This window comes from Schistocerca piceifrons, chromosome 2 (assembly GCF_021461385.2).
Source record: "Schistocerca piceifrons isolate TAMUIC-IGC-003096 chromosome 2, iqSchPice1.1, whole genome shotgun sequence".
Taxonomy (NCBI): Eukaryota; Metazoa; Arthropoda; class Insecta; order Orthoptera; family Acrididae; genus Schistocerca; species Schistocerca piceifrons.
This window is the reverse complement of record NC_060139.1, coordinates 1,014,162,320-1,014,177,333: the sequence shown is the minus strand read 5'-3', so window position 1 is coordinate 1,014,177,333 and position 15,014 is coordinate 1,014,162,320. Positions and strand designations below refer to the sequence as shown.

Sequence of the window (15,014 nt, the reverse complement as noted above, 5' to 3'; positions counted from 1 at the left end):
AGCAAATCTGTTTGCCGATCCCTTCTGGCGTTGGAAGACTCACACTCGTACTCTGTGATGAATCAGGATGAGTCATTTCACAACACAAAAGAAAGCGGAGTTTTCCGTAACTGCAATGGCCCGAATGTTTCCTGACAGTGACAGTATCGTCAACGTGGTAGTTCAGGTCCAACTACTACTGGCACATAAAACAACCATAGATTAAAACACTGCTGGCCGGAGTGGCCGAGCGGTTCTAGGCGCTACAGTCCGGAACCGCGCCACCACTATGGTCGCAGGTGCGAATCCTGCCTCGGGTATGGATGTGTGTGATGCCCTTAGGTTAGTTAGGTTTAAGTAGTTCTAAGTTCTAGGGGGCTTATGACCACAGCAGTTGAGTCCCATAGTGCTCAGAGCCATTTGAACATTAGGATAGTTAGGTTTAAGTAGTTCTAAGTTCTAGGGGACTGATGACCTCAGAAGTTGAGTCCCATAGTGCTCAGAGCCATTTTGATGAAAACACTCCTTCCTAAACAATCACGGTGATGTGTCCGCATGATATAAAATGGTCGTTCCCTTGCTTAGTGCCACAATAATCAGCTTCTTCTTTTCTCACTCGATTACAGAGACTCCATTCTTACCGCTGCCAATAGTGACCTACCGATTACATGTCAAAGCATTTCTCTCACACAACATATTACAATTCTTACAATTTTACATTCATAAATATTCTATGCAAGTAGAAACACGTTGATATATGTACAAACGCACAACCGCAGAAAATAAGGAACAACAAGTCCATATATGGCAGTTACAATACTTACATAGAAAGAAACACAAAACCTACACAATTGCAATTATCTGTGATCTGAGAAGAAAACAAAAAAAGAAAGAAAATATAAATAAATTTTGTCGGACTATAGTGGTTCCTTCACAAATGGACGTACGCAGGTCCGTGTGGCCGAACGGTTCTAGGCACTTCAGTCTGGAACCGCACGACCGCTGCGGTCGCAGGTACGAATCCTGCCTTGGGCATGGATGTATGTCATGTCCTTAGGTTAGTTAGGTTTAAGTAGTTCTAAGTTCTAGGGGACTGATGACCTGATGTCCCATAGTGCTCAGAGCCTTTTGAACCATTTGAAATGGACGGACGGGAAATAATGGAAACAACTTGTCCTGTCGCAAAATACACCAAACGCATTTATTATCTGTATTAGATAAAGCCGAAATTAAACCGGAAGTAAGACAGAAAACGGAAGATACTGAGTATTTATACGTTATTGTTAATTAAAGAGACAAACTATAGCTACACTCCTGGAAATTGAAATAAGAACACCGTGAATTCATTGTCCCAGGAAGGGGAAACTTTATTGACACATTCCTGGGGTCAGATACATCACATGATCACACTGACAGAACCACAGGCACATAGACATAGGCAACAGAGCATGCACAATGTCGGCACTAGTACAGTGTATATCCACCTTTCGCAGCAATGCAGGCTGCTATTCTCCAATGGAGACGATCGTAGAGATGCTGGATGTAGTCCTGTGGAACGGCTTGCCATGCCATTTCCACCTGGCGCCTCAGTTGGACCAGCGTTCGTGCTGGACGTGCAGACCGCGTGAGACGACGCTTCATCCAGTCCCAAACATGCTCAATGGGGGACAGATCCAGAGATCTTGTTGGCCAGGGTAGTTGACTTACACCTTCTAGAGCACGTTGGGTGGCACGGGATACATGCGGACGTGCATTGTCCTGTTGGAACAGCAAGTTCCCTTGCCGGTCTAGGAATGGTAGAACGATGGGTTCGATGACGGTTTGGATGTACCGTGCACTATTCAGTGTCCCCTCGACGATCACCAGTGGTGTACGGCCAGTGTAGGAGATCGCTCCCCACACCATGATGCCGGGTGTTGGCCCTGTGTGCCTCGGTCGTATGCAGTCCTGATTGTGGCACTCACCTGCACGGCGCCAAACACGCATACGACCATCATTGGCAGCAAGGCAGAAGCGACTCTCATCGCTGAAGACGACACGTCTCCATTCGTCCCTCCATTCACGCCTGTCGCGACACCACTGGAGGCGGGCTGCACGATGTTGGGGCGTGAGCGGAAGACGGCCTAACGGTGTGCGGGACCGTAGCCCAGCTTCATGGAGACGGTTGCGAATGGTCCTCGCCGATACCCCAGGAGCAACAGTGTCGCTAATTTGCTGGGAAGTGGCGGTGCGGTCCCCTACGGCACTGCGTAGGATCCTACGGTCTTGGCGTGCATCCGTGCGTCGCTGCGGTCCGGTCCCAAGTCGACGGGCACGTGCACCTTCCGCCGACCACTGGCGACAACATCGATGTACTGTGGAGACCTCACGCCCCACGTGTTGAGCAATTCGGCGGTGCGTCCACCCGGCCTCCCGCATGCCCACTATACGCCCTCGCTCAAAGTCCGTCAACTGCACATACGGTTCACGTCCACGCTTTCGCGGCATGCTACCAGTATTAAAGACTGCGATGGAGCTCCGTATGCCACGGCAAACTGGCTGACACTGGCGGCGGCGGTGCACAAATGCTGCGCAGCTAGCGCCATTCGACGGCCAACACCGCGGTTCCTGGTGTGTCCGCTGTGCCGTGCGTGTGATCATTGCTTGTACAGCCCTCTCGCAGTGTCCGGAGCAAGTATGGTTGGTCTGACACACCGGTGTCAATGTGTTCTTTTTTCCATTTCCAGGAGTGTATATAGCGGAAAACAATCCATGAAAAAATGTGTTCCGAAACTTATCAGCGTGTATACAGGGTGTTTCAAAAAGAATATACGTATTTCGGACGCATATATTTATTAAACTTTAAGACATACGAATATGGAACTTCATACACACATTCATGAACCTCTCAAGTTCAGATTACTGATGTTCAATATGCCCTCCAAGAGGGACAAGAACAATATGACATCGATACTCAGATTCCTCCCGTACTCGGGCAAGCATGTCCTTCGTCACTGCAGTGGCAGTACGAATCCGGTTCTTTAACTCTTCCAGGTTCTGTGGGAGTGATAGTACATAAATGTTGTTTTTAACGAAACCTCACAGGAAGAAGTCAGATAGTGTAAACTCCGGTGACCGTGGAGCTCAGCTGAGACGTGCTGAGTCAGCAGCTCCTTGACGACCAATCCAACGGTTAGGTAGAGTTTCATTCAGATATTCACGCACTCAGCGACTCCAGTGAGGGGGTGCCCCGTCTTGTTGAAAAATGGTCTTCGTGCAGCCTCGGAAACAACCTGTTTTGTAACACAGTGATATAATGCTGACCGTTGACTGTGTTTGCATCAAAGAAGAATGGGCTGTAAACAGATGATCGGGATAGTGCATGATTTTGGACGAATCTCGTACATGTTCAATTGCTGCATGTGGGTTCTGTAGGTCCCAAATTCTAACATTGTGTTTGTTTACCTGACCACTAACATGGAAAGTCGCTTCATTACGGAACACGATACGCTGTGCGAAAGTGTTATCATTATCAATAGTCGGGGACTGGGTGTTCGTGTTGTCCTTATCATTTCATCATCATCATCTTCATCATTTGTGACAGCGTCGAGATTGGATTGTGGATAAAATGGACTGTGTAAGAATTGGGACTATGTACGGGCGATGATTACCGTGCACTTGAGCGCCCCACATACCAAACATCATCATCATTGTCAATAGCATCGAAAATCTCGTTACAAAATGCCACATGTTTGCGCTTATCATCAGGACGCAGAGCTTGTAACAGCTGTAACTTGTGCTGCTTCATAACCAACCGTCGTCTCAAAACACGCCAAAGGCAGTTGTAGCTTCCGACTGGCTCGACGAGTTGATTTTGAAGCTCTACGTTGGAAAGCAGTTTGAATTCGTGCAACATATTCTTCAGGAACACTAGAGCGGCCAGGACTCTTTCCTTTACATACACGTCCTGTATATAGAAACTGTCGATACCATCTGCAAATGTTCCACCCATTCGGAGGATCAGTTTGGTACCTCAACCTGAAAAGTCTTTACACTGTAATCACGGAATTGCACTTCGCAAACTCGAGAGATTTCTGCTGTGGAGTAGCCATTTCAAACATATGACGGTTACCAAGTAAAAATGAAAACTGACATCTAGCGGCTATTAATATAAACTAGACTATGTATTCGTTTTTTCAATAGCCGAGCCGAGGCACAGCGATCAATAGTTTCTACAAAATAATACTTTGTAATACATATATTCTTTATGAAACACCCTGTATTAATGCATTCGTTCATACGTGGCTCGATATGAGAAGCTGTACACATTCCAGCGAAAATTTATTTATAGCAATTTACACTACATCTAGCTACCGTACAATGTTTAGCACACATTTTTTGTAGCCAAAAACATTACCGGTTCTATAAACAGACACCTAGTAAATTGATTCCGTTTAATATTCTCTTGTACATACATGGCTTTTATGGTTGTGCTTTCCGTCGTTCCTACATCCTGGGAACATTAATAATAAAACAAATCACAAACAATACAGAACGTTGCTTCATCAAAAGAAGTTACATTCTTATGAGGCGATATTTTACATGGAAGAAAATTAGAAGACTATTGCGACATGCTGGAGAAGACAAAAATATGTAAAACCCACAAACACAATACATTACCATGCCTAATATGGTGTAGGAAAATCGTTGGCATTCAAATATGCCTCCAGTCGCTTCTAAATGGATAAATACAGGCCCTGTATGGTTTTCAAGTGAATCTCATACTATTCTTCCTGCAAAATAGTGGAAAGTCCAGAAAACTATGATGGAGGTGGATGGCGATCAGACATTCATCTCTCCAAAGGTGTGGTGTGATAAATGTGATGACTAGGGGAGGTGCTACAGATTATCCTCGTGCTCAAAAATCAGCCCTAGAAATGCGAGCTGTGTGAACAGGGGCCCAGTCAGCGTGGAACATAAAATCATCACTGTGGAACAAGCCGCGCAGAGTGACCGCCTGGTTTGAGGCACCATGTCATGGACTGCGCGGTCCCTCCCGCCGGAGGTTCGAGTCCTTCCTCGGGCATGGGTGTGTGTGTTGGTCCCTTAGGAATTCACATGCATTTGACATTTTAAACTGAGGAACAAACATTGTACAATGAGCTGCACTTGATCACCTAAAATGGGCACATAATCCTTGGCAGTAATATGGTCATGCAGTATAAGTACGGGACCCATAGAGTACCACTACGTAGCTACCCAAATCATCACCCAACCCACGCCCTGTTTCGCTCTTTGAATGTAAACTCGGTCAGTAATTGGAAGCGATGTGAAGCACTACTCATCCGACCAAATGACAGTCTTCCATTGCCCCATAGTCGTGGTTTGAGAGCTTTGATACCCGCTTTCGAGAACACTTGCAGCACTGAGGTGTGGTCTTCCTCCTATAACAAAATAATAAGAAACGAGTTCCATAACAGAAATTTGCCGGTTTCGGGCACTTAGTGCCATTCTTAAGAAGGTTATACCTATCGCATTAGGCGCAAGGATCAGCAACGACCAAAGGCATCAGGATGGAGAAGGCAATGGAAACCACTGCATTAAGGACACATGGTCCGCAATTAAAAAAGTGTCATGATGATCTCTCCGTTGGCAAAAGACTCCGGAACAGTCCCCCATTCGGATTTCTGAAGGGGAATGCCAAGAGGGAAATGATTAAAAGAAAAAGATTGAATGACCAACGAAAGGATAAGATCTACGAGTTGGGGGACGGAATGACAGAAACCTGAACGTGGTAGGGAAGCTAGAAAATCTGAAAAGGGAGATGCAAAGGCTCAGTGTATATATAGGTGGAGTCAATGAAGTAAAAGGGAAAGGAGACAAGGATTTCTGGTCCGATGAGTATAGGGTAACATCAACAGCAGCTGATGATGATACAACGAGAGTTCGAGTCGTTATGAGCGGAAGGTAGGGCAGAGGGCATGTTACCGTGAAATGTGATAGGGTTGTTCTCATCAGAATCCACAGCAAACCAACACCGACAACGATAGTTTATGTATATATATCGACGTCGCAATGTGAAAATGAAGACAGGGAAAATACATGAAGATTTTGAACGGGTAATTCAGTACGTAAATTGAAATGAAAATCTGATAGTCATGGGAGACTGGAATGCAGTTGCAGGGGAAGGAGTAGAAGAAAAGGTTACAGGACAATATGGGCTTGGGACATGGAATAAGATAAGAGAAAGACTAATGGAGTTTTGTAATAAATTTCAGCTAGTAATAGCGAATACACTGTTCAGGAATCACAAGACGAGGAGGTATACTTGGAAAAGGCCGGGTGATACGAGATTTCAGTTACATTAAATCACGGTCAGACATTCATTCCGAAATGAGATACTAGATAGTAAATCATAAGCAGATATAGACTCAGATCACAATGTAGCAGTCATGAAGAGTAGGCTGAATTTTAACAGATCAGTCAGGAAGAATCAAAACGCAAAAGAGTGGAATACGGGAGTACCAAAAAATGACGAGACATGCTTGAAGTTCTCTAAGGCTATAGATACAACAATAAGGAATAGCTCAGTGGGCAGTACAGTTGAAGAGGAAAGGATATGTCTAAAAAGGGCCATCACAGCAGTTGCAAACAAAAAGGTAGGTGCAAAGAAGGTAACAGCGAAGAAACCATGTGAAACAGAAGAAATATTTCAGTTGAGCGATGAAAGAAAGAAGTACAAAAACGTTCAGGGAAATTCCGGATTACAGACATACAAGTCGCACAGAAATGAAATAAATAAGAATTTCAGTGAAACTACGACCAACTGGCTGCATGAAGAATATGAAGAAATCGAAAAAGAAATGACTGTAAAGAAAAGTGAAAACAACATTCGGTGACATTAAAAGCAAGGGTAGTAACATTAAGTGTGCAATGGGAAATCCACTCTTAGATGCAGAGGAAAGAGCGGGTGGGTGGAAAGAGTACAATGGAGGCCGTGTGAGGGGAAAGACTTGTCTGATGACGTGATAGAAGGAGGAACAGAAGTCTATATAGGAGTGACAGGGGATCCAACATTGGAATCAGAATTTAAAAGAGCTTTGGAGGACTTAAGATCAGATAAGGTGGGATGGATAACATCCCATCGGAAGTTCTAAAGTCGTTGGGGGGAAGCGACAGCAAAACGGCTATTCAAAATGGCTCTGAGCACTATGGGACTTAACATCTGAGCTCATCAGTCCCCTAGACTTAGAACAACTTAAACTTGACTAACCTAAGGAAATCACACACATCAATGCCCGAGTCAGGATTCGAACCTGCGACCTGCGCGGCTCTGGACTGAGACGCCTAGAACCACTCGGCCACAACGGCTGGCAAAAGGGCTATTCAAACTGGTGTATAGAAGGTATGTGTCTGATGACATACCATCTGACTTTCGGTAAAATATCATCCACACACTTGCGAAGATTGCAAGAGCTGACAAGTGCAGTCGGGTTGAAAGTTGTTAACCATAAGTTGCTGGCAACAGAAGAATGGAAAATAAACTTGAGGATGTGTTAGATGACGATCGATCTGGCTTTAGAAAAGGTAAAGGCTTCAGAGAGGAAATTCTGACTTTGCAGTTGATAATCGAAGCAAGACTAAGGAAAAATCAAGACACGTTCACAGGATATGTCGACCTGGAAACAACGTTCGACAGTGTCATATGGTGCAAGATATTCGAAATTTTGAAGAAAATAGCGGTACGCTATAGGGAGAGACGGGTAAAATACTACATGGACAAGAGCCTATGGGGAATAATATTAGTGGAAGACCAAGAACGAAGATGTACAGACGAATGTTGAAAATTAGGCGGACTGATAAGGTAAGAAATGAAGACGTTCTATCCAGAATCGGAGAGGAAAGTAATGTGTGGAAAACACTGACAAGGCTAAGAGAAAGTATGATAGGAGATCTCTTAAGACATCAGGGAATAAATTCCGTGGTATTATACAGAGCTGTACAGGGTACAAACTGTTCAGGAAGACAGAGACTAGAATACATCCAGGAAATAACTCAGAATGTAAGTTGCAAGTGCTGCTCTGAGATGAAAAGATTGGCACAGGAGAGGAGCTCGTTGGGGACCGCATCAAAGCAGTCAGAAGACTGACCAGGGACGGCAGTACTTGTTCTACAGTCTCTGCGGCGTGCTCGGTGTGCTCCCATGCTGGCCATAAGATTGGTAAGGAGTTCTTGTGGTAGGGTGCTGCTTTCTAGCATCAGCAGGATTGACAACCGCTCGGCAGTTGTTGATGGATGTGAACATGCTGCGAAACGTCTCCAGAACGCTTTCCACACGTGCTCGATGGGATTTAAGTCGGGGGCACAGGAAAGCCAGGCCATTCACCGAATATTCTCACGTTCCAAGAATTACTCCACCTGCTCAGTTCGATGCAATCAAGCAGCATCACACATAAAAATGAAATCAGGAGTGAATGTAACCCTGAAAATACGCACATCGGGATCAAGTACAGTGTCACAATAAAATAACACTGACCCGTGAGTATAATGTGTTCAAAGATTTCGAGTTAATTTTGCCCATGCAACATCATGTATTACTACACGTTAATAACTGGAGCCACCTACTCAGTCATGTTCCACAACTTTCCTGGGTGCAATACGTGCACCAATATCTCGTCATATGAGGAAAAGTCCACAAGCACCACTCAGGCTGAATCTACTGTCCTCGAGAAGAGCACTCGACCTCACTCCTCATTGGTCCAGTCGCAATACTCTTGGCAACAATGCGAACGGCACCGCCGATGTGCTGATGTCTAAGGAACACAACGTACTGGTTGCCGGGTAAATAGACCAGTCCCATGGAGTCGCTGTTCGAGAGACTGCGTGCATTACTGTCGTTTAAATATTGTTTCAATTGGACGCTCCGTTTGCCGTGAGTTCTTCCTTGCTTGCTGCACAATGTAGCGACCATCTGCTGCACCTCCTCTCCTTCGGGCTGCAGTGACTTAGGTTCGAAATGCTTCCCATTAACGTGAAATGGAAATGCCGTGTGTCAAGGGCCTCCCGTTACGTAGGCCGTTCGCCTGGTGCAAGTCTTTCGAGTTGACGCCACTTCGGTGACTTGCGTGTCGATGAGGATGAAATGACGATGATAAGGAGAACACAACACAACACCCAGTCCCTGAGCGGAGAAAATCTCCGACCCAGCCGATAATCGAATCTGGGCCGTTAGGTAGACATTCCGTCGCGCTCACCACTCAGCTACGAGGAGCGGACATGAATACTCTTGGACTACAGTTTCACACCACGCCTTTTTTCTTACAAATTCCCGGTGATTTTCTCCCGTGTGAAGACATCCAGATGTGGTCTCCCGGTCATTATGTAAAAAAGAACATCATCACAGCGCACCGTAGCTGTTCGTTGCTTGACACACGCTCTTATTTCCCGTTTCTTCAACTGCGTGATGTTCCGGAACGAGCCCCATTTTACGCTATAGTCGTCCTTACCTCACATCCTGTGACGTCCGATTTTCTATGCATGAGTGGGAGACCTCTGGTAACATGCTGCTGCACTTTCATTCATGTACACAGAGTTGTTAAGGTGTTATGTTACTTTATGTACCTTGTCCTTAAGTTTTGCAGAGTATTCTACGACAGCGTTTAAAGTACGCTAACTACATCGCTTTTTGCTAGAGGAATGTACAGCTTTTTTAAAGCATCAATGATCCTTTCGTTGAGTTTTCTAAGTCCCTTTTGCTGTGATCAAGATATTTATTACGTTCGCTGCTAATTGGAATATCATAATTTACAACCCGCTCAAACACGTTACAAAGAAACGAGGACAAGTAAAGCAATCCTCTTAATTCTGCATCGATAACTAGTAGAAAGGGGCGAACCAGGAAGTAATTTGGAACAACGGGTCAGCGTTCTCTTGATCTCGAGTTCACAGAACAGCAGTTGTGAAGAAGGAGAAATAAAAAAAAAGAATCATTGTTAACATTTAATACAGCACTGGGAATAATCAGTTCCATTTAATAAATGAGAACAAAACTAAAAAAAATTTATTCTGCCTGCAGTTTGTCATTTGTGTTTTTCTCACGTAACTAGAGTCTACTTTCTTTTTTAGTTCCCGGTAACACAGCTGGAGTTTTATGTACAGCAAGAAAAGTTTGTAGTTTCTATGTGTATCATCTCAAAATGTAATAAGCATACTGCCTTTTCGCTGATTAACTGATCGCATTTTTCTAAAATATTTTAGTACAGTAATAAGTAAATAAATTATTGCAAAATGTCAACCAGCATTTGCTTATGTGTCCGAGTGTCTTCAAATGGTTCAAATGGCTCTGAGCACTATGGGACTCAACTGCTGAGGTCATTAGTCCCCTAGAACTTAGACCTAGTTAAACCTAACTAACCTAAGGACATCACAAACATCCATGCCCTAGGCAGGATTCGAACCTGCGACCGTAGCGGTCTTGCGGTTCCAGACTGCAGCGCCTTTAACCGCACGGCCACTTCGGCCGGCTGTCCGAGTGTCTTCTTAACTGTATATCTCTCTTTACAGTAACATTGTCTGTGACGAAGAGTTACCGAAGTCAGAGATCTCACGTTTCCACTTCTGCGTGAGCGATGTCGTCCAACGTTGTAACGGGAGCGCATATTCACCTAATTAACAGAACCCCATCTCACCTTTGTATGTTTCAGTACAATTAAAAAAGAAGATTAAAAACGCAGCAAATATATCCTCCATTGCTGGAATGAACGAAAGGTTGCTCCTCTCAAATATAACAAAGTTTCTCATTTCTCATTATCGGTTCGCTGCCTTAAAGGTTTTACAGTTCATTTACAGCTGACTTTTCCCCATACCTACAAAGCAGGAATGAAAATTTCATCTTGTGTTATTGCAAGTAGCCTGGTAGAAGAAGGCTATGTGCATTCAAAGATTTGCATTCAGTAACTGTGAACAGCGATTACCTGATGATCACGAACTATGTAGAAATGTACTAACACAGAAGATAATGCAGACGCAATAAATTTCTTTTCATCATACGGGAGCCATTCCACACATGCAATTGTTTAAAGGACTTCAGCAAGATTGTTCTGTAGCTGCGACAAAGGAATATCCCTATAAACTACATTGCGAAAGCATGCCAGAGTGCAAGTGCACAAGTGTCGCTAGTTCTGAAATCAAGTTTCTGTGTGCTATGTAAGTAACGAAGTAATTTCGCACAAATTTAGTTCTTAGGTCTCACTCTGCACTTACAAGGAATTACTTTTCTTTAATGTGTCAGTGATTCAACAAAGAACTGCCTTTGTGAGATAAAAATCTTCCTAGTGTGAATGAGTACCTCGGCATTTAAATGGCTGCCTGCTCAAAGTACTTCATAGAAACCTCAAAAACTATGGTTATTCCTTCAGAACTCACTTTGATGGGGACTCACGTATTTTGCTTAGTTGCATTTCTACCAAGTCCTGAAAATTGAAGTAGAGTGTCAAAGAGACAACTGGCACAGTAATGACCTTATCTTGTATTCATTCCCGATGTCACAATGCAAATGAGGCAACTGGGCATTTCATCTCCAAGGTTACACGCCCACCTGCTTCCCCCCAGAGGACTCCCAACCTTGCCCTCTCACTTGAGGCAACTGTGTTTCGCACACTCAAAGGTCACACTCTCCACACCGACCTCCACCAGTGGGAGGGTGTAAAAAGGCAGGATACCACTGGACCAATAGGAATCAAGGTCCCCACCTCTCCCCTTCTTTTTAGAATAATCTAATTGCTTGAGCCCTGTCATTAGAGGTCTGTATACTGCAGTGAAAGGACCACCGTGAAGTACTGGCAGCGGCAGAAGAGATCAGCCACTCTCTCCAGCTAGAATAAAAAATAGAAGACTTTCACACTTTAAACAAAATATTTGTCCAGTTATTATTATTATTAATATTATTATTACTATTGCTGTTCATGTCTAAATAAATGTGTTTATACTTACGTTTCGTTATTTACTTTCCAGCAGCATTTTCCCTTGATGTGATACTAAGAAAACTGTCTAGCAAATAAACACAGATGTTCGACCTGCTATTGTCTGCACCACCACAGCAGCACGCAGGCAATCTTCTTGATTTATTGGACTGTTCTCAATCGTCACCACAGCCATTGCAGCAGCTGTCGGAACATTCTCAATACCTCGAACCTCAGTTAAAAGCCACCAGGATACCATTATCTGTCAATACGTATAATCTGCCAGCTAGTTGATATAAATGCGACATTGTAGACCTAGCATCTTGGAGTAACTTCGATGTAGTAACTGAAACTGAAAACGCTCGACGGGTTGGTACTGGAGTGCAGTCAGTCAGTATACGTGATATGAGCGGGTCTACCTGTGAAGCATGATGAAAAACACTGAGAAGCAGATGACGACTGAGTACAACCTGTCACACACGTCTGTTGGATGTTTGGATGGAAGGTATCGGTCATAGATATGTAAGGCGAAACAATGCTGGAATTAGTTTCGGGAGACACACACATTTACATAAAACACTCGAGTGTTGCGACTGTATATGAGCTATATGGTGTTTTAATGACTGTCGCGGACAGACTGTGTCACTGGCACCCGTAAGTTAGAGGTACATTCTATCACTTGGTAAACTATTTGCAAGAGGATAGTGTAAATATGGGTCAATTGTAACAGTGTATAAAAGTCTGTATTCATTCAGTGTCACAATCTACAAATATTGACCCTCTAAGTACAACATCCGTGGAAGCCGATTGCATGTATGGAATACCTATGTATGTAGTTGCTTCTGTTGGTTTGAATACAACACAGGCCGAATTGAAGGAATAAAAGAAAGAATCATTTGCAAAATATTACTGAACAGTATGACCATAATAATTTGAGATAATGTTTGTACATATGTATGTAATAGTGATCCATACAAATTGCTTACATGGACCTTGTACACAGCAAAGGACTTTATTTGTTTGCATGTCCCCCATCGCTTGTGACACCATCGTAAATTCAAAGTATTGTCAAACTTCTTCTTTGTCATAAAAACTATTAATGGTTTGCTTGAATTGTTGTATGGTATTCCGAGAACGCATCATCATTTAGGTACACTATACGAGACGAGTGGGCAGATTTCATTGCTGGGCAATCAACAAGTGTCAGCATGCGATCCATTCAATGAAACACCATCGATATGGGCTTTTCGGAGCTGAAGGCCCACTCGTGTACCCTTGATGACTGCACGACACAAAGCTTTATAGCTCGCCTTGTATCGTCAACACCGACATTGGACTATCGATGAGTGGAAACATGTTGCCTGGTCGGACGAGTCTCGTTTCAAATTCTATCGAGTGGATGGACGTATATGTGTATGGAGACAACCTCATGAATCCATGGACCCTGCATGTCAGCAGGGGACTGTTCAAGCTGGTGGAGGCTCTGTAATGACGTGGGAATTATGGAGCTGGAGTGATATGGTACCCCTGACACGTGTAGATACGACTCTAACGGGTGACACACACATAACCATCGTGTCTGACCACCTGCATCCATTCATGTCTTTTGTGCAGTACGTCGGTCTTACGCAATTATAGCAGGTCAATGAGACCCCTCGCACGTCGCGAATCACCACAGAGTGGCTCCAGGAACACTCTTATTAGTTTAAACACTTCCGCTGGCACCAAACTCAAAAGACATGAACATTATTGAGCATATCTGGGATGCCTTGCAACGTGCTGTTCAGAAGAGATCTCCAGCCCCCCGTACTCTTACGGATTAGCGTTGCAGGATTCATGAAGTCAATTCCCTCCAGCACTACTTCAGGCATTAGTCGAGTCCATCTCACACCGTGTTGCGGCTCTTCCGCGTTCTCGCGGGGTCAGGTGAACTTGTTTCTTTGGCTCTTCAGTGTATAAAACACCGATTCTTAAAACAAGTTCGACGAGCACTGAAACCATTAAACGGTATCCCAATAAAACGCAAAAAGCCAATGGATTGAAGCTGTTTTGGAAGCACAGAAAACAAACACTATTCTAATAAATAAAAGACAGCAACGAAATAAGTTATGATGGGGAGCATCGAATAGGTAATGCGTCAGATGGATAACTCACCAGATGATTAGATAGAAAGTGGCAGCTAAAGCAACCCAAAACGTAGCGGGTGGACAAGAAATTCAAATTATAGTTCAAGTTAGCCACAAGATGTGAATGTACGTCTAGAAAATCGACTAAACGTACCTCAATATCAAAATACAAACTAGCGGCTTTGGCCCCAAAATGTCTCGTCATATAGTCCACAATATGAGTCCACAACAGTTCATGGAGCAGACTTGCTCCCTTCAATAACTGAGTCGCTGACATTTCAACTCGAACTTGCATGAAGGTGACGATAGCAGTGCACAGGTTAGGCCACTGCTTTCCAGCTACATTCGGTCAAACATTGAGCTCACAAGTCCCATGTTAAGCAGGACGCTTAACTGCCCACATTGCTTGCCAAGCTCATCGCTATATCCAAGTCCGCCACTGGTTACGCGCACTCTTGGAGGCTGGCGTTGACTGGTGACCGAGCAACAGCCCAGAGGCAAACACAGGACCGATACAATCGATACTTGGGCAGGACCCAGATCGGACGGTGTTGTCGTTCAGCGGTCTTTATGGCTGAGGCATCGTCTTCCTTAAGAAGAAGCAGTTGAAAGAAAAATTGTTGCTACTTACCACGAGTTACTGTTCTCATGTGATTCTCCAGCCGCCGCTGCTGCCGCCTCTTCTACCACCGCTGCTATCGCCACTGCCATCACTAACTGTTAACACAGCAGATGCAGCCATCACTAACTGTTAACATAGATAATACAACGATCACTAACTGTTAACATAGCTGATGCAGCTACCACAGACATTGATGGCACCACTGCAGTCACCACTAATGTCGCTATAGTTGTCTCTAGCACTGGGTGTAGAGAGACAGATGCAGTGACACCTACATTGAGAGCCGGTTTCGATAAGCTGTCCAGTGTGCATATCTATGTAATGCTTTAGCTAACAGCCGAGAGGAGT

The 15,014-nt window shown here is 44.2% G+C and overlaps 1 protein-coding gene across 1 annotated transcript in view; it reads right to left on the bottom strand.

Moving 5' to 3' along the window:
- The window catches only part of LOC124776072 (trypsin-1-like), a 67,326-nt gene extending 52,571 nt beyond the window's left edge, over positions 1–14,755 (bottom strand). Inside the window, exon 1 of the mRNA XM_047250915.1 lies at positions 14,676–14,755. Within this exon, the coding sequence (XP_047106871.1) occupies positions 14,676–14,755 (80 nt within the window). The remainder of the gene's footprint in view (positions 1–14,675) is intronic.
- Positions 14,756–15,014: the final 259 nt, after the last annotated feature.